We start from the raw sequence: 20,792 nt of genomic DNA on the forward strand, positions 1-20,792 counted from the left end.
TCATGGACAATCAATACGAATACTGTATGTGACATTATGAATAAAACCCAGGAGCGTAATTTTTCTTTACGGAAAACTTATTTCCTATCTTGTCACTATTAGCTATGATTCATTGTGATATTGGTCAATAAATCCTAATTTGAAATTTAAGCTAAACTAGAGGCTCTAAAGAGCCTGCGTCGCTCACCTTGGTCTATGTGCATATTTAACAAAGGACACATATGGATTTATGACAAAATTGTGTTCTGGTGATGACAGTTGATGTGTTTGTAGATATTACTTTACTAAACACTCTTGCTGTAAACAATATAGAATCATATGCAAAACAGTGTGGCTGTGGCCATTGATTGACGTACTAAATTATCCCATTGACTGAGACGAGATTATGTGAACGTTTGTCTGTAAGGACCACTGCTCACTATGTACTTGTTAAAGACACTTAAACTATGGGGTTACCAAAGGTTTTCAATACCTAAATAAAGTAATTCAAAAAATTAATCATGAATAACATGATGTTATGATTTATATCAATAATATAAATCAAAACATAAAGGTTATTCCTGATTAATTTTTATACGACCGCAAAAAATTTAATTTTTCGTCGTATATTGCTATCACGTAGGCGTCGTCCGAATACTTTTAGTTTTCGCACTCTAACTTTAGTAAAAGTGAATAGAAATTTATGAAATTTTAACACAAGGTTTATGACCACAAAAGGAAGGTTGGGATTGAGTTTGGAAGTTTTGATCCCAACATTTTAGGAATAAGGGGCCAAAAAGGGCCCAAATAAGCATTTTCTTGGTTTTTGCACAATAACTTAAGTTTAAGTAAATAGAAATCTATGAAATTTTGAATCAAGGTTTATGACCACAATAGGAAGGTTGGGATTGATTTTTTGGAGTTTTGGTTCTAACAGTTTAGGAATTAGGGGTTAAAAAAGGGCCTAAATAAGCATATTCTTGGTTTTAGGTTAAGTAAGTAGAAATCAATTGGAGTTATCTTTCTTTGTATAGAATAGTAGTTGAATCAACTTTAATCATTGTTTTATGCAATATACAATGTATTATCATTTTTAGTACCAACTGATGAATTAAAACAATCATTACCATTCAGTGATAACAAGTTCTTTTTATTACATTTTAATATTGTATGATGTATTTAAATGAGCAGTTATATTATTGTCAAAAAGGGCCCAAATAAGCATTATTCTTGGTTTTTGCACAATAACTTTAGTATAAGTGAATAGAAATCAATGAAATTTAAATACAAGGTTTATGACCATTAAAGGAAGGTCAAGATTGATTTTGGGAGTTTTGGTCCTAACAGTTTGGGAAAAAGGGGCCCAAAGGGTCCAAAACTAAACTTTGTTTGATTTCATCAAAAATTGAATAATTGGGTTTCTTTGATATGCCGAATCCAACTGTGTATGTAGATTCTTAATTTTTGGTCCCGTTTTCAAATTGGTCTACATTAAGGTCCAAAGGGTCCAAAATTAAACTTAGTTGGATTTTAACAAAAATTGAATCCTTGGGGTTCTTTGATATGCTGAATCTAAAAATGTACTTAGATTTTTGATTATTTGCCCAGTTTTCAAGTTGGTCCAAATCAGGATTCAAAATTATTATATTAAGTATTGTGCAATAGCAAGAAATTTTCAATTGCACAGTATTCAGCAATAGCATAAAATCTTCAATTGTACAGTATTGTGCAATAGCAAGACATTTTCAATTGCACAAAATGGTTCAATAGCAAGAAATCTTCAATTGACAGTATTGCGCAATAGCAAGAAATATCTAATTGCACAATATTATGCAATAGCAATCAATTTTCAATTTGAGTTATCTTTCTTTGTCCAGAATAGATATTTGTGCAATAGCAAGATATTTTCAATATTCTTTGAAAATTTTAGTTATCGTTCTTTGTCCAGAATAGTAGTTGAATCAACTTAAATCATTGTTTTATACAATATACATTTTATTTTCACTTTTACTACCAACTAATAAATTAAAACAATCTTTACCATTTTTAGTGATAACAAGCACTTTTTTTACATTTTAATATTTTATGATGTATATAAATGAGCAGTTATTGTTGCAAACTCCCTTAGAAATTTGAATTGAGATCAGTTTTGGAATAAGGGAAAGGGGATGTGAAAACAAAATTGGGGGGGGGGGGGTCAATTTTTCTCATTTCAGATTTCATAAATAAAAAGAAAATTTCTTCAAACATTTTTTTGAGAGGATTAATATTCAACAGCATAGTGAATTGCTCAAAGGCATTTTTTTTTTTAATTTCATTAGACCACATTCATTCTGTCTCAGAAACCTATGCTGTGTCAACTATTTAATCACAATCCAAATTTAGAGCTGAATCCAGCTTGCATGTTGTGTCCATACTTTCCCCAACCGTTCAGGGTTCAACCTCTGCGGTCGTATAAAGCTGTGCCTTGCGGAGCATCTGGTTCAGTTTATTTCATTATTAAAGGCATTTAAGAACCTTTGGTGACCCTACAGTTTAAATTCTATAAGTGAGCTGTGTCGTTACAGACAAACGTTCACATAATCTGTCCTAGTCATTGAATGAATTAAGGACGTCAATCAATGGCCACAGCCACACTGTTTTGAATATGATTCTATCTATAATGCACTTTGCCCAGTATTTACAGAGAAAAACATTTTGTAAAAATAAACTGAAATTTACAAAATTATTAAATTGTTAAAAATGACTACAAAGGGCAATAACTCCTTAAGGGGTCAATTTAGCTCATCTTCACTTATTTAAAATGTAAGTCTTACTTTGCTGTACATTATTGCTATTTACAGTTTATTTCTTATAATATTGGAGATAATAACCAAAAACGAAAAAAAAATCCTTAAAATTACCAATTCAGGGGCAGCAACCCAACAACTGGAAAATTTCAGGGCAGATAGATGAGAACTTGATAAACAATTTTCCCACTTGTCAGATTTGCTCTAAATGCTTCAGTTTAAGAGTTATAAGCCAAAATCTACATTTTATCCCCATGTTCTATTTTAGCCATTTTAGGGCCTAATTGAACCTTCTCCCTTCATGAATTTTAGTTGCTACATAATCATGACCAGTGACAATTGATATCAAAATCTCAAACAGGTCATCTAGTATCTGCTTCTCATTTTTTCTGGGCACCTGCAACTCTTAAACCCACAATTATTGTGGTGTTTGTGCTGCTTAGTCTTGTTTATGATCTGTTTTGTTTACTGTTTTTTTTTTATCTTTTGATCTTTTTTTTTCTTGCCATGGTGTTGTAGTTTGAATGTCCCTTTGGTATATTTCACATTTCTTTTCTGTATTTTCAAAAAAGTCTTCTGTATTTAAAACAAGAGTGCACACACTGAAATGTCTCGCCTTCTTTACTAATTATTGATATTATGATGATAGTCCTAAATATAAAGCTTCATTACAACTGTCACATAAACTTAACATTAACCAAGATAGCTAAACAAAGGCCAATGAACCATAAAAATGAGGTCAAGGTCAAATGAAACATGCCAGGCAGACATGGACAGCTAACAATGCTTCCATACAACAAATATAGTTGACCTATAACGTATAGTTTAAGAAAAATTTGTAAGGGTTCCGCGGAACCCAGTGTCTCGCCTACTTTTGCTGTAAATCGCAGGCTCAACAAAAATGAGGAAAAAACTCAATAGAAATATTCCTTTTGATACAATCTTCTGATTGTAAGAAGCTTCTGTAAAAGTTTGGTTAAAATCCAGGATAGTTTATGAATCTAATAAATGTTTAAAAACAACTGCAGACTGTGTATGTATGTATGGTTAGGCCGTAGTTTTTTTATTTTTAGTTTTACGAACCCTCCTACCCTAATTTTTGCCAAATAGGAAAAAAAATTAAATTAAAAATGTTGATTTTTATTTTTTTTTCTCCTCCGACCCAGTGTTTTTCATGCAAAAAAAAAATTTTAGTTCATAACTGCATGAAAGAATCTAAATTTATACTCTTGGTGATTTAGTAAGTTTTTGCACATTGATTTTCAATTCAAACCTTGTCAAGAAAAAAAAATAGTTGTTACACTAGTAGAAAATCTCCTGGTGAAATAAAAAAAATAAATTTGATATTGACGGTTGGTATTAAAAAAAAAATCAGCAGCAGCAGCATTTTTGTTTTTATTTTTTTTTCGTCCTCCTACCCATTGGTTTTGTCAAAAAATTTCGTAAAACTAAAAATATAATAACTATGGCCTTAACTGGAAGAAAATGTAAGTCCATTTAAAAGTAAAATACGGAAAACATGGATTTATTTTTTTACAAAATTTACTTCTGGATACTATTTTATGATCATTATTAAGCTTCTGTCCAAGTTTGGTACAAACCCAGGATAGTTTAAGAAAGTTATTAAAATTTTAAAAACTTTAACCACAGAGTGAATTAAATGTTTCCCAGTAGAAAAACTATGTCCATTTAAAAGTAAAATATGGAAAAAATGGAATTTTATTTTTACAAAATTTTCTTCTGGATACTATATTATGATCATGAACAAGCTTCTGTCCAAGTTTGGTAAAAAACCCAGGATAGTTTAAGAAAGTAATTAAAATTTTAAAAACTTTAACCACAGAGTGAATGTAATGTTTCCCCGCAGAAAAACTAAGTCCATTCAAAAGTAAAATATGGAAAAAATGGATTTATTATTTTACAAAATTTATGTCTGGATACTATCTTATGATCATAAACAAGCTTCTGTCCAAGTTTGGTAGAAATCATGTATAGTTTAAGAAAGTTTTAAAATTTTAAAAACTTTAACCACAGAGTGAATGTAATGTTTCCCCGCAGAAAAACTAAGTCCATTCAAAAGTAAAATATGGAAAAAATGGATTTATTTTTTTACAAAATTTACGTCTGGATACTATCTTATGATCATAAACAAGCTTCTGTCCAAGTTTGGTAGAAATCATGTATAGTTTAAGAAAGTTATTAAAATTTCAAAAACTTTAACCACAGAGTGAATATTTGTGGACGCCGCCGACGACGACACCGACGACGATGGAATGTAGGATCGCTTAGTCTCGCTTTTTCGACTTAAGTCGAAGGCTCGACAAAAACAGACCAAAACACAAAAACTGTACACTGTGTAATGAACCATGAAATTGAGGTCATGGTCAAATAAAACCCTGCGGGACTGACATATAGATCATAATATATTTCCATACACCAAATATAGTTGACCTTTGGCATATAATGTTAGATAAAAAGACCAAAACTCAAAAACTTAACTTTGACAAATGAACCATGAAAATGAGGTCAAAGTCAGATGACATCTGCCCACTAGACATGTACACCTTACATCATTCCTTACAACAATTATAGTTGACCTTTTGCATAAAGTATGAGAAAAACAGACCAAAACACAAAAACTTAACTATAACCACTGAACCATGAAAATGAGGTCAAGGTAAGATGACACCTGCCAGTTGGACATGTACACCTTACAATCCTTCCATACACCAAATATACTAGCCCTGCCCCTATTGCTTATAGTATCTGAGATATGGACTTGACCACCAAAACTAAACCTTGTTCACTGATCCATGAAATGAGGTTGAGGTCAAGTGAAAACTGTGACAGGCATGAGGACCTTGCAAGGTACGCACATACCAAATAAAGTTATCCTATTACTTATAATAAGAGAGAATTCAACATCACAAAAATTCTGAACTTTTTTTTCAAGTGGTCACTGAACCATGAAAATGAGATCAAGGACATTGGACATGTGACTGACGGAAACTTCCTAACATGAGGCATCTATATACAAAGAATGAAGCATCCAGGTCTTTCACCTTCTAAAATATAAACCTTTTAAGAAGTTAGCTAACACCGCCACCGTAGCCACCGCTGGATCACTATCCCTATGTCGAGCTTTCTGCAACAAAAGTTGCAGGCTCGACAAAAAATTGTAACTTCAAATAGAATTTACTAAAGTATATAATGATATTTACAACATTTTGTGATTTGTTTTCCTGTGTTCTGTAGTAACAAGCAGATCTAGGTCATATTAATGACTATTATCATGTATTTATGAAGACCACCTCAATCATGTGTTTGTAGTCCAGCAGACGGCATGGGGTACACACTTTGTATTCTCTAGCAGATTTCAACTGCCTTGTGAAAATCTGGTAGGTAAATAAATAAACAACAAATATTTCTATAAATTTTTTACTGAATAGAAATGTTTTCCATAGACAATTTGTTTATTGGCTGATTGCCACTGAAAATGTACATGACATGATCAAAGACTAGATGTCTAAACTATAAATAAAGCACTAACCAATCACATGATGACGACAAACTTGAGGCCTGCTATTGGATAAAAAAACAATTACCGTAATGTTTTCTAAAACTCACGATAAGTATGGAAAATTTCTTTTAAATAGAAAATAATAGGATTCAATTTTCAAGTTATATCTGCAAACCATCCAAAAAGATAGTTAGATTGCTCATACAAAATGTACTTTATTCTAAAAAAAAAAAAAAAATCAAAATCATGAAATATCTTTTCTTTTGTAAATGTGCTTCATTAAAGCTATCTTGTGAAATGCTGGGGAATTGTTGTTTTTCTAAGCTGAATGTAACTACAAAAGTTATTTACAGCCAGAACTTTGATTAAAAAAAGGCGATACTACCAACTAATTTGTACCAATATGAAATTGCATATACAGCTGAAATTAAAAAAATAACTTAATATATATCAAATTTATATACTTGTCACAATATAATATGAAATATTGAATTTTATAAATCGGCAAATAGGATATTTAAATCATATAGAATAGTATTTAAGATCCTCACTTTTTAATTATTTTTACAAAAATCATGATCCAGATGATCTTAAATCTTGAATAAAATTTTTGATTGTTTGTATCAATATGTGTGTAAACAAATGAGATTCAATATATCAGCAAATGCATTAAAGAACAATCAAATATACAGACGTGAGAGGAAGTGTGACAAGCTTATAAATCAAATTACATTAAGTCATAACTTCAGCTATATGATATGTAAATTATTGCACAATTATGTTATTGCTTTATTTTGCATATATAATGAATGAATGGAATGATCTTTCCTGAACAAACAAAATGCTACAAATCAAACCCTTTTATATAATGTTAGCTTTACTACTTTAGACATTATTGTCAAATTCCTCTCAATATTTGTTTTAATTTGCTTGCAAACTAATACTTTTGATCTTCGATAAATGGATGACATGCATAGCTTTTTTTAAATTGTTTGATAATTACTTTAAAGCTTAAAACAATCATATTTGATTTGTGTGTTAAAATCTAGGGGTATATAAAACTGAATGATTTGTAAACAAGAATGTATTTAAATAATTGGAAGGTGGACCAATGGGGTGAGATTCAATCTTTACAAAACAAAAAACAGTAAAAAAACAACATACTGTTTAATAAGACAACATAATTACTTGTAGTTCAAATTTAGTAAAATGAGGGGAGATAACTCCTGAAATAAATATATTGAAAAAAGGAGATATTTAATGGTAAGATATTTTCTAGGTCTGGAATCAAACAAGTAGTAAAATTTATACATTATAAAGATCTAAAAAAGTACAATACACTCATTATACAGTTTATTATTCCTTAATACTTTCATCTTTTAAGATGGTTTAATTAATGCCCTTAATATGTTTCATCCTATTATTGTATAAAATTATAAATTTTGACTTAGCACAAGTCAGAAAATGTGTATGAATCTGATGAGGATATACTGTAAAATTCTGTCCTGAAAAAATGTACAACTTCAGATGTGAACATGATTGTGATTGGATATTTTAAATTATCTGTTGATTGGCTGACAATAAGAGGTAATTCCTAAACTACACAATGATTGGATGAATGAAGTGTGAGGTAATGTAGAAACAAGGGAGACAATAATCTGAGACATGACAACAATTGTTTTCCTGAAATAAATGCATAAAATCAAGTAAAACAAACATAACTTATCTGATAACTCAATATAAATATCTTAGCACCATTTCTCAAATTATATATGATGTGGGAATTTCTTAACAATAATACTTTTAAAAGTCATATCAACTATACTATTTGTGATTTTTTAAACCCTTTTATAATTTTAATTTTCAGATCCTGGAAAAGTATTTTAAAAAACACAAATCTTCTTGTTATAGATTAGTCAGGATTAACCTTCAAAGATCTTGCTCACTTTTTTTATAATGCCTTTATGTTCACTACAATGAAATAAAGTTAACAAAGTAACAAAGTATCATTCCCAAACCAGTAACATAACAAATACATGCAGAACTATAAAAAAAACTTTTTGAAATTCCCACAGTCAGTAACAAAAATATACAACACAAAACACACATACAGACACAAATACACATATTTTGAATATTATGGCCAATCTCTGAAAATATTTCTCTTTTATAAAGATATTTTGGCAACATCTAATGGCTTATAAACATATAATAAATAAGATCTTTTTTATCATCTATTTTGTAAACTATAGTGAAATATGCTAGCCTCATAATAAATAGAATAAATACATTAGTCTTGCATTATCATGTGTATAAAATTGCAATAATAGATCAGCAAAAATTGCATTTCAACTTTTCTTTCTGCCAAAATAAAGTCTTTTGGATTCCTTAATTTAGGAACACCAAGAAAACATTCATATGAATCCCAATGTATTGTTTGTATAATATATAGATATGCAAACATTACAACATATTTCTAATGACCTGACAAGTTAAGCAGAACAAGACAAAAATTTGTAATCTGCCTAAAATGACAAATGTATCAAGACTACAGTAATTCACATTTCTTTATAAATAAATAAATATAAAAATATTCATTATATGAAAACTTAGCACTTTAAAGACATTTTGAAAAGAGGCTAACATAAAGCACATTACTAAGGTGATTGCCTAGGGCGTGGTCACCGGATCACAGAAAATCGAGGTATAATTCCGCTGTCTTGGTCCCGCTCATCAATGTACTTATTATTATAATCCAAATCTTTCTTTTATCAAGTACATTAACTTCTTTTTCCCTTTGTAAACAAGTTTCATGTTCTCTATCAACTGAGCAAACTCAATATGCCCATCCTGAGCCAACAAAAATGTCTCTCTGGCTTTACTCAGAAAATCAATGAAATCTCCATAATGTCTCGGGCTAATATGTGTCAATTTGTAATGTGTAGTGTTGATGTATGATCGAATAGTAGCCTCCATCAATTGTCTTAAGGGATTTTTGTCATACGACAACAATTTCATTGTCCTCCTTTTGACGTCAGATGTTCCCAAACCTGGCGCCGTTAATGTACACCTTCGTAGAATGTCAGACAATACTGTAGCACACTGGACACTATCTACTAAGAGAGGGATCATACTGGCAAGTTCATTCTTCCCGAGAGAATGACTTAGTGCACATGCCCAATGAATGTCATTTATTGCAGGATGAGTGTCTTGATTATAAGCTAGGTGAAGATTTTTCATGGCAAGTAAAGTCAGTTTGTATGCTCTGTGTGGATAGCCTCGTAACTCCATGTACCGAGCTATCCTGAACAACTGACTGGAGTTCATGATATGAGTAGCAGCATCAATCACTATTTGATAAGCTGTCTCAAATGATATTGGGTTTTTCTCACACAGTGTGAGTGCACACAAAGCACAATTTTGAGGGTCCTTGTTGGCACATTGCAAAGCAAGATTTCTGGCATGACTAGCCAGGTCTTCTTGTTGGTGATAATTAAGATGAAGTTGAAGCATAGTAGAATGAGACATGATTGTCGTAGCAACCATTTCAGTTGCCTCTATTGGCTGGAATAATGAGAACCAGTTCTGCATAATGGACACAAGAGCCTGAACTCCGACCTCTGTTGCACATGTGACTAGCCATCGAACCATTTCTCGTCGTCTCCAGTTCATTGTCATTAAAGTCATTTTCATCACCTGCAATGTATAATTGATCATATAGTAACATGTACTTTTACATAAGTCATATAAATATCATCAATTAGTAATATAATGTTATTTCTTGTTTTTTCTGTATATCTTTTTTAAAAACTTGGATATTGTAGAAATAGTTGAAAACAGTATTGAGAACTACAAATAAATTTGTTTTTCCATTTTAGCTGGTAACAAATACACAAGCTGAGCAAACTTTCTATAAAATACTTCAGTCCAAACCTATGGGCTATTGTATAAATTACTGTATATCAACATTAGGGTTAAAATACCCTTTTTTTTGTTAAACTTAAACTGATTTCTATAATATTAAAATGAAATCATTTGAAAAGTTACTCAGAACTTTATACCAGATTAACATGTTCAATGAGTAGCATTACAATTGGTATAATTATGAAATCTTGATATACATTTTAAATCACATGTTACAGGTTAAGTATGGTTGCCTCTAGATCTAATTGCTTACATCCACTTGATTTAAGTTTGGTGGATAGTTATGTCATTGGCAATCATACCCCATCTCCTTATTTCTATAAAGAAGAACATTTAATATAGTAACAAATTAAATTCTTAATTTTGCCATTATAACAATCTTAATAAGTCATACCTGAAGCCCAAGTTCAAATGCAGCATTTAAAAGAGGCATATGTTTCTGTGTATCAGGTGGGGTTGCTATTTTGAACACATCCTGAGCTAGTTTGAACAACTGTGAAGAACTGTGGATATGTCTTTGTGCAACTTCTAGTACAGTTTTTAGTCGCATTATATAACCTGTAATAAACAAGGTATTATAAATTCCTTTATAAAAGATGGAAGCAGTGTACAAACAAAGTGCTTGTGAACACTGAGGCACACATATTGTGTCATTTTGCATTGAGAACATAAAGTTAAGCATTGCATTGTATTGGGTCATTTTGCATTGAGAACATAAAGTTAAGCATTGCATTGTATTGGGTCATTTTGCATTGAGAACATAAATTTTAACGTTAAGCATTGAATCGTAAAAGATATAGAAACATCTTCAGGAAATATTTTGAATTGAGTTATCTCCCTTGTCCATAATTGTATTGATTAGTTGTTGCTTGCTTAACTCCAGTGATAGAGAGAACAGATAGATTCATATAGCATTCAAGTTTTATCTTATAATAACTTACCTTTAGCAGCAGCTAACAATGTACACCCAAGGTCACATTGTTGACCTTCAACATGAGCTAAGATAAACCAGCGTGGAAAGCGTGTCAATGATGTAGAAGAAGCAATGTTATTCATGCCATCATCTGTTTCATCTGTATCCTCCAACACAGGAAGCCTGAAACAAAAAAGAAGCCATTATTTACAGTTCTTAAATGTAAAAGCTCATTGGAGATATGAAACAAAAGGAGGCTTCATCAATCTGTTCTTAAATTTCAACATTAAAACAATTCTCTTGCCTTGCTATCATTATTGGGTGGTTAAAATTGAACTTTTTTGCCTGTAATGTATTTCTATTTAAGCCTTTCTAAAAACACCCATAAAACAACATTCACTGCTATATGCCTTGCTTAATTCACTGTGATTTAACAAGGATCTTTTATTCAATTAGTTTTTAATTGGTTTGCCAAATAAGCAAATTAAAATGTCTTCATTATGTATCTAAAACATAGGTATGGGATCTCGTAATGAAATTCAGAATCTGAATTCAGAAAAAAATAGGAATCGGCTGTAAACAGTCTCAAAAGAAAATCACAGAAAAGAAATAACTAACAAATAAATATCAGAGACAAATATTATCAATCTTTTTGCTTTTCAATACCATATTTTAAAAATAAAACATATTATAATAAAACTGTTACTATTGTATCTAAGTTTACCTCATTGCTCTCAGTCCTATCTGATATGCCAAATCCTCATCAACAGGCAGTAAACAGCTGAACATAAATTTAGCAAAGGTATGCATAGGGTAGGTCTCTGGATGAATACCAATACCCAATGCTGAACTACTTCCACCTTCAAAAAAAGACAAAAAATTGTAAAAATCCATTGTAATTTAAGGATTAAAAATTACAAATTATTAAATGAAGTCCTACATTAATGTGCGTCATATCCTTTTCTTAACTTGTACCATAGCTTATGAACATGAAACCTAAACATGCTAATTCTTATTTATACATTTAAGAACAAGATAACAAGCAAAAACAGTGCCAATTTAAATTAATGTAAAGCTGTTATCAAGTTAGTTTTTGGTGTCAATTCGTGAATTTTCATAACATGGGACCATTTTTATGCCCCTTAAACATGTGCCATCATCTTTCTGACCATTACTCTCATAATAGCCTCAAAAACAGACATTTTTATTTACAAATAATTTAATGGGCAATTGTTTTTTCTGTGTTGTAATTCATATTAATGAGGACATACTAGTCAGGCAGGATATAAGTGGATTGATACAGTCATTTGCTGGATCTCCAGAATTTTCTATAACAACCTGTATTTACAAAGTCTGGTCCATACTAGTATTAACCAGTCTTTAGTAATTAGCAACTTCACACGACTTGATAACTGTCATAAATATTTTTGTCACATAAAGGTTAGTCACATAAAGGTTAAACAACAATAACAATGTAATGACCTTTATAAATTTTCTGTCTTTTTAAACCAAAGTTAAATCACTCATCACACGTCACAAATTTTCTATTTATTTCCACTTAAGATAAATTAGGGAATCTTGCGTCACATATTTGGTTTTTTTTTTTCAATAAAGATAAATATTGAATCTTGCGTCATAGATTTGTTATTTATTCAAAGTAAAGCTACGTCACAGATTTTCTATTTATTGAATATCAATGGTCACTTATACAATGAAAAGGGTACTTCCTTATACAACATACTAACCTTCTAGCAGTAATCTTGCCTGCCGTTGATATACACCACCTATCATTGAATCCCTTTCTATAGTCTGTAATTTAGTTATCACTTTTTCCTCTTGTTTCAGAGTTTTTTCTTGGGTATACAACCCTGATGGCATTTGTCGTTGCTGTCCTAAACCTGAAGTGTAGTATTTTTCTAAATTGTGAAAGATATTTAAATTTTTCACATAACAGTTGTTACAATATACTTGTTAAAATAACAAATGGAAATAATTAGATAATAGTGTTTAGGAAACGAATATTCAAACATAAATAGGTACATCATATCCTAGAAAAATATCTAACGAAACGAACTATATATATATTGACAAGCTCTGCATTGATTATTAACAATAAACTTTTTTGGAAATAAGTGCGACCTGAACCTTGGTTGCAATTCTGAACGTTTTGAAATAGGAAAAAATCTGTAGCTCTATGGTCCGCAAATAGTCAAAAAATAACATAAGGACCTAAGAGATACGGTTCCGCAGCTAATATAGGGGCAGACTCAACATGCCCACTTTACCTTTTCGAAATTATTTTATTTATAGATATGAACACATGACTTACATATAAGTGCAGCTTCAACAGCTAGGGTAAGATAGGACTCCATTCTATCATGACTGCCTGGTATAGCTACATGATGATATCGTGGAGGAAGGCAACTATTCCCATCGTCATTAAACAAAAGACTAGAAACTACAACATCTGAAAGGTTAATAAAACAGTCATTTTAATTTAACTTTTTAAATTTTAATAAACTTGTGTATGTTTTTAAAGCAATGAAACACATTGACCGTTATACTTTTATGATCATAATATTTTTTTTTATTATATTGGCTGGCCAGCTAGTGAAATGTACATGAGTAACTGTCAATTAACATAACCAACATTAAAATACAAAGAAAATTAATAGATTTCATGTGTGTAATTTAATTTCTTGCCCTTGAACAAGAGCGAAAAAAAGAAGATCAGTAAAAATGTCCAAATGGCTTTTTGGGACACTTATTTTTCTGTTGACTATTAGGTAAGGGTAGAATGTTTGGTTAGCTTGCATGATAGCTGAACTGTGAAGTCATTATTAGGTTAGGTAAACTACCCTCCTTCAAATGTCTACTAGTCTGACAGATAAACAATCCATCTGTCTGTAGGACTAGACTACTTTGAAAGGAGTAGAGTCTACCAAACACAATGACTTCACAGTTCAGCTAACAAGCAAGTTAACCAAAGTTTTTACCCTTAACTACACTTCCACTGCATTCTGCTGTAAACCACAAGGACTTAATTAAATCTTACCAGTTCTATGAGAGGTATCATGAGAAATAGAGACTTCTGTTAATGTTTCAGACAATACTCCTAATGGATCTAAAGCATGGCCTATCCATCCTTCTATGTTGTTTGTTACTGGTAACTTGGAACTGCAACCTTTACTAGTGCTAGGAAGATCTGTAATTTAAATCAAATCCTCATAACATAACATGTATTTCAAATCCTCATAACATAACATGTATTTCAAATCCTCATAACATAACATGTATTTCAAATCCTCATAACATAACATGTATTTCAAATATCAGGGTGAGCTACTTCAATATTTTATTGATAGGGGTGCCGCTGGGGTTCTGTTACCACATCCTTTTTTATAAATGAATACCTTTTCATGATGTATTGCGTAGGTAAAAGTGTAACCGTTTCCTGTATTGATTGGGTTTTGTGTGGGGTGTTGGAAAATTGTCTCAGATTCCTTATTTGAGGTTTACTTACGGCGAGACTTTCCTTGTGAAAAATTCAGGGTTTTTCATATAACAAGTTATTAGAACTTGAGTGTCCTTATCATATATTTCTAATTAATTTCTCCACCTATTCACATGTTTACAAGCTGGAAAATGTGACCTATTCAAGCGGCACGTCCTATCACCTTGTATGTATGATATGTATGTGTATACGTGCACTTGCACAAGGTCAGTTTCTTTCCGATGCAGCTCATTTATAGATTCACAAGCCAGTTCTTATTTTTATTTTATTTTCACTCTGAAATATGAGTATTTTTTGGTTTCTTGCCTTGGATTTGTTCCTAGATTTTTTTACAGATGGATTTTTTTTTTAACAGTAGTATCTCATTGATTTATCTTTGAATCAACATGTTTATGTTTAAGATGAGGTTTGCACCTTAAGATTTTGTAATATCAAACCAGTATATTTATCACACCTTGAAAAGGTGTTACAGAAAATTAGAAGTCAAACTAAGAATAATTCATTAACTTTTAGACAACAGGTGTTGTGATGAGATATGATGATTTAACCAAATTAAAAACAGACAAGGTAACAGCATATGGTCATATATCAATTATTTGGAGACAGATTTCAACATTTTGTTTTTATTATATGATGACATACACAAAACTTAAGTATATCATTTTAATTCAAATAGAACAGCTTGAACTTGCAATTCTTGTGTGAGACAAAAGAACTATGGGATAATTGAACAGAATCAATTGAAACAAACTGAAGTAACACGACAGAAAATAAATAATGCACAATATTGTCAAGTCTGTCTCCATCCTATATTAATTCCTGGTTCAACATACCTTCATTTTGATGTCTGTACATATCTTGATAAATTTTTTGTTGTTGTTTTAATGTTCTGACAATACTGACAGCCAATCGCAGAGATTCTTTTTGGTAACCATGAGAACGTAATGCATCTACTCTTGCACATGCAGTTGGAAAGTGTTCTATAAAAGTTAAAACAATATATATAAATAAAATTCATTTCGTAGTCTTCATGTTCTTTTCAAATATATGAAAAACTTTCTTATTCTGTTCTCTTAAAACATATTTTTGGTTAAATACATACATATATTAGCAAAATGCATGTAACCTCTATTTAAAATTTATTTTATGTATATGAGTACCAAGTCTTCCATGAAAATTGAGCGTCACCTGCCTTATTCAAATAATGTAAACACAAATAGTCAAGTCCATGTTTATGTTTCAGAAACCCCATATATAACTCCTTTCAAAAATTTAAATAGCAAGAGCACAACCTCATGTTTGTATCTGTGCAAGTTTGGTTATTTCAGTCCACCAAATTTCAAGAATTAACTAAGTTTGACTTTGACAATAAAGACAATGACACAACATGATTCCTGTACACAAATTCAAACAAAAAATTGTTATAAATAAACTAATACAAGAAAAAGTATTGTCTAATCATTTCTTTGAATCAAAACTGGATGAGTTAAAAATCAAAACAGAAGAAAAATCAAGAAAGCATTTTTAAAGTAAAACTTCTTGCAAAACTTGATAATTTGTCTCTTAAAACCCTTTTACATTTTCCAATGAAAGGATAATGTTGGCTAAATTCAGCCTAAACATTTGTGTGTACTATGTGTGATAAAAGTTGTGACTTATAAAATCTCACCACTCCACATAGGCTGACCCTGATAATCCACCATATCCATATCCAACAAACCACTGTTAGTATGTATGTCAGCTTTTATAATTCTCTTTAAATGTTTGTCATCCCATTTTAGTTTACTTGCTTCTATTGCTCTTTGGAATATTGTTCTTGGTCTGTTTGAGAAAGGTCCTGAAGAAGAAACAGAAATGTATGTAGGTATATTTTACAATTCAGCAAACACTATTTAATGAAACTAAATCACATGTGGTATCATAGAAACTTCAACTTTTATTAGTTTTCATTACATGTTAATATTGACCAACGTCCACAATATAAATTATTCAGATTACTATTCAAATCTCAACAATTATTATCAGCTAAATATCTATTTACACCAAATATATTGTTAATCGAAATTGGCATTTATCATGTTTTTTCAATAACAAACGGTCAAATTGCTGAAAGACTACCCCATCACCCCCTTCTCAATAATTCAAAACCATCATTCAGTATTGACAATAGTATCTTGGTGTAAATTAGATACAACCATTCCAGATAACACTCCTTGGATGTGTCTAATATACATATACTAACATCCCACTAACATATATAACCCCACCACATTATGTTTATATGTGCCTGTCCCAAGTCAGGAGCCTGAAATTCAGTGGTTGTCATTTGTTTATGCGTTACATATTTGTTTTTCATTCATTTTTTTTATATAAATAAGGCCGTTAGTTTTCTTGTTTGAATTTGTTATACATTATCATTTAGGGGCCTTTTATAGCTGATTGTATTGGCTTGCTCATTGTTGAAGGCTGTATGATGACCTATAAGTGTTAATTTCTGTGTCATTTTGGTCTCTTGTGGAGAGTTATCTCATTGGCAATCATACCACATCTTCTTTTTTACATACAGTTATCTTATCAAATACCCCATGGACTGATGGAGTCATAAAAGCATATGCTCACTATTATACTTACTTGAGGTAGAATTAATACCCATGTTTGACATGAGCACATCATTAGTAGGTCTGATATCAGCGTCCTCTAAAGGACAGACAGATGATATTGACCACTGCTCCAGTAACTGTTGCCAGTAATCTTTATCAGTAGGTACACAACTAGGATTCAGTACAACACACACCCACAAGGCACCTGTAATACAAATCACATCACTGTCATTTTACAATTATTCTTTATAGTTTTGTATTGTTTGTTTATCTGTTTCTTTGACCTATAATTGTTTTATACTTTTTATGCCACTTGAATGGGGTGTTGTCTCATTGGCACTCATACCACATCTTTTTATATCTATCCATAAGTGGTGTAAGTTTTATAAGTTCATTAAACTCCTTGATGTTTTTGTTTTATATAAGGAGATAATCAGACAAGGTTTTAGATGTTGAGTAAACCAGGAAAAGGCAAATTAAACCAAAATAAAATGACAGAAATGCGGTATCGATAATCTATAAAATAACCGTAAACTATATATTTACATACATAACTCGGCCATCTTAACTCATTTCTCTTCAAAGGCAACTACTTTGGAACAATACCAACCATGGATTTAGATCTTTCTTGCTTATACAACAATTATTTATATGATGATTAAGACCTACCTAATTCATCCCATAGTTGTCTGCACTTGTCTGTCATTTGTTGACCTTGAGATTTCCACATTTGAAGCCTTGGGTCTGCCAAGAACTGTTCTGTAATTAACGTTAACATTCTAGCACCATTTGAATCTCTGGCTCTCAACATTTCACGTACCTAATAAATACAACATCATTATTAATCTAAGTCTATGAGTAATTAGTAATTTCATAATTGTGAGGACAAAGTCCTAATTTCAGTAGAGAAATTTTATTTAGAAATGTTCTTATTTCAGTCTGTAATTCCAGAAAATGAACATTACAATTCAGATTTCTGACATTTGAACTTGAATTGCACAATCTGACAAAACATCCTAAATTTCTCGTCTATTTACCCAATTATATAATTTTTATTACTAATTCATCATAGATTTAAATAAGACGGGAAACCAAGCCAGTTTAAAGGAAAAATCAAATGACAAATAATGGAAATTACAAGAATCTAATGCAGATGTACACAGAATTCCTATCTCCCTTTTGTCAATTTAAGGAAGAAATTATGCTATTTAAGTTTTAATTTCTTTTTCTGTAATTTATATATTTTTCTGTTGTGGAGGATTTTTAATTTTGCATTTTACACAGCTTTTTTCAATACTTCAACAGAGATCTAAATAAATCTCAGTCCACCTTGGCAACCATGTAAGTTCTACCAATTAGACTTCTAAAATAAAAGCAGAAGTATACCTTGGCAAACATGAATGTGAGTTGATTTGAGACATTTAGGTATCCTCCTTGTGACAGATAGGAACGGACTTGTTCTTGAACCTGCTCTTCATCAAGATGCCAGCTATTATCATCATCAATGGAAGCACCAGCGGTAGGATCGGGAGCACCTGTAAATACAAAGAATTTGTTACTGAAAGTATCCCAATTAGGAACAAAATCATTGGTATGAAGAAACCTGATTCAATAACAAAAGTATAACCAAATAACCAATATATATTTTCTATTTCAACACAGAAATGCAGATGACACAAGCAATGTTTTTTTTTACTTAATTTGTTATGGTTATTCCCAAATGCAGATGCAAAGATGAGTATAACTATGTACAGATATGCTGACGATCTTCTCAAAAGTCTTACACATGTTAAATATGGGGTTACTTAAACCATTATGATTTGTTCCAAATACCACAAAAAATTACTCATATTGAGAGATTTAAAAGAAATAAAGGCAAAATTTTTCCTCGTATTTTTTTTTATTACAGGTTTTATAAGAGCTTCAGTCATTTTAAAAAACAAAACAAATCACACTTCTTAAAGTTTTACAAGAAATATAGTCATGTTAACTGCAAATCATTAATATTAGGAGTTTTATAAGAAATAAGAAATCTTCTAAAATGTAGTCAATTTTGAATTTCAAATCATTCATATTATATATAATATTATTTGTAAATCTTTCATATTAAGAATTTAAAATCACTCGTATAAGAAGATTTGGAAGAAAAGTAGTTGATTTTTAACAATTAATAAATTTTATTGACAAAAAGGTATTATTTCCACCACATTACCATATGGAGTGATTAATTATTCAAATATTTGCTGATTTATTAACAAATAATATAGATTATTATAAGAAGGCCTTTCACCAAATGAAGCCCGATATCTTCCAAGTCCTTGAAAAATGAGGCTTCAGTAAACAATACCTTAAGCAAGACATAATTTTCGTTTGATTATAAATCAATGCTGTGATGTTTCTAAATGATACAATTTTTAATGTAATTACTATTGATCAGGACAGTGTGGATTTCACAGATTTACACAACATTTTCACCATAAAAACACTTAGTATAAAACTATTATAGCATGCTATCTTTTATCAATTTCTTTACTGTCTTCTTAAAGCGCAAACAATTACTTCAAGCATTAACAAAGTTGTACTGCACTGAAATTAAATGTTGGCATGTTAAAATGTGTCGCTAAACAGTATTCTAACATCTTGTTCACATGGAAGAACATTTTCCTTGTTAAATGGTTGCCATAAAATCCACTTAATTTCTACATAGTGACAGTTGAAAGGCCTTCATCTTGATAAAATACTGCTATCATTTGTAAAGTTAATATAATTGCCATGTGGTTTTTTGACTTAAGGGTTTTGTATATAGATATGTGTGTGTGTGTTGATCATTAACCTAAATTATACACACATTCCAAATACATTTATGTTCAATCACTTTACTATATCCTTCATTTCCTATAAAATCAATGTTTAAGTTGCTATATATTCATAGTTTTATTATACGATGTCACTCCAGCCATAAAAGACAACCATAGAAAAGTTAAATTGGAGTAGATTTAGGGCATTTTCTTTGTGTGTTCATTTCTCAGCTGTTAAATGTAAACAGCTTTTTGGTCTACAAAGTGAAGTCTAAGTTCTTGTCTAGGTAAAAATCAGTCAAGATGAAAAAGATATTTTTATCAAACAAACCCCTTCATACATAATGCTCTGTACTTCACACTGATCAACACTGAATGTAATTAAATGTATACAACCAAAAATAGGATATTCAATACCGCGAAGAGAACAACTAAATATCAGGTGGTTTGTAAAAAAGACCAGTCCACTCATTCTAAAGCTATGCCTGTTACAATTAAACTGATCAAATGATTGCTTGTGATCTTAAGGAAATATTTGATACTGTAAACATAGGTTTATAATACAATCCACACACCTAGTGTAAATTTAAACTTTATTGTAATACAGTTTAGATTGGTGAATAAGTTTTCAGAGATTGGCTCCAAGGTATTCCTATTTAAAGTCAACATGCAAAAGAAAATGATAGGAATGTTTTATTATTTAGTCAACCGATTTCTGGTACATGTATACTGCGTTTTATTAAATAAAAAAAATA

At 30.8% G+C, this 20,792-nt stretch overlaps 1 protein-coding gene across 1 annotated transcript in view; it reads right to left on the reverse strand.

The window, feature by feature from the left end:
- Positions 1–6,190: 6,190 nt before the first annotated feature.
- The window catches only part of LOC134694731 (zinc finger SWIM domain-containing protein 6-like), a 29,720-nt gene continuing 15,118 nt past the window's right edge, over positions 6,191–20,792 (reverse strand). The window contains exons 5-16 of the mRNA XM_063555781.1: positions 18,626–18,774; positions 17,909–18,059; positions 17,271–17,444; positions 16,309–16,476; positions 15,473–15,619; positions 14,181–14,330; positions 13,455–13,592; positions 12,871–13,023; positions 11,850–11,985; positions 11,154–11,308; positions 10,607–10,770; positions 6,191–9,984 (exon numbers count right to left, since the gene is read on the reverse strand). Of these exons, the coding sequence (XP_063411851.1) occupies positions 9,037–9,984; positions 10,607–10,770; positions 11,154–11,308; positions 11,850–11,985; positions 12,871–13,023; positions 13,455–13,592; positions 14,181–14,330; positions 15,473–15,619; positions 16,309–16,476; positions 17,271–17,444; positions 17,909–18,059; positions 18,626–18,774 (2,633 nt within the window). The 3' untranslated portion in view covers positions 6,191–9,036. The remainder of the gene's footprint in view (positions 9,985–10,606; positions 10,771–11,153; positions 11,309–11,849; positions 11,986–12,870; positions 13,024–13,454; positions 13,593–14,180; positions 14,331–15,472; positions 15,620–16,308; positions 16,477–17,270; positions 17,445–17,908; positions 18,060–18,625; positions 18,775–20,792) is intronic.

The sequence above is a fragment of the Mytilus trossulus genome, chromosome 1, assembly GCF_036588685.1.
Source record: "Mytilus trossulus isolate FHL-02 chromosome 1, PNRI_Mtr1.1.1.hap1, whole genome shotgun sequence".
Lineage (NCBI taxonomy): Eukaryota > Metazoa > Mollusca > Bivalvia > Mytilida > Mytilidae > Mytilus > Mytilus trossulus.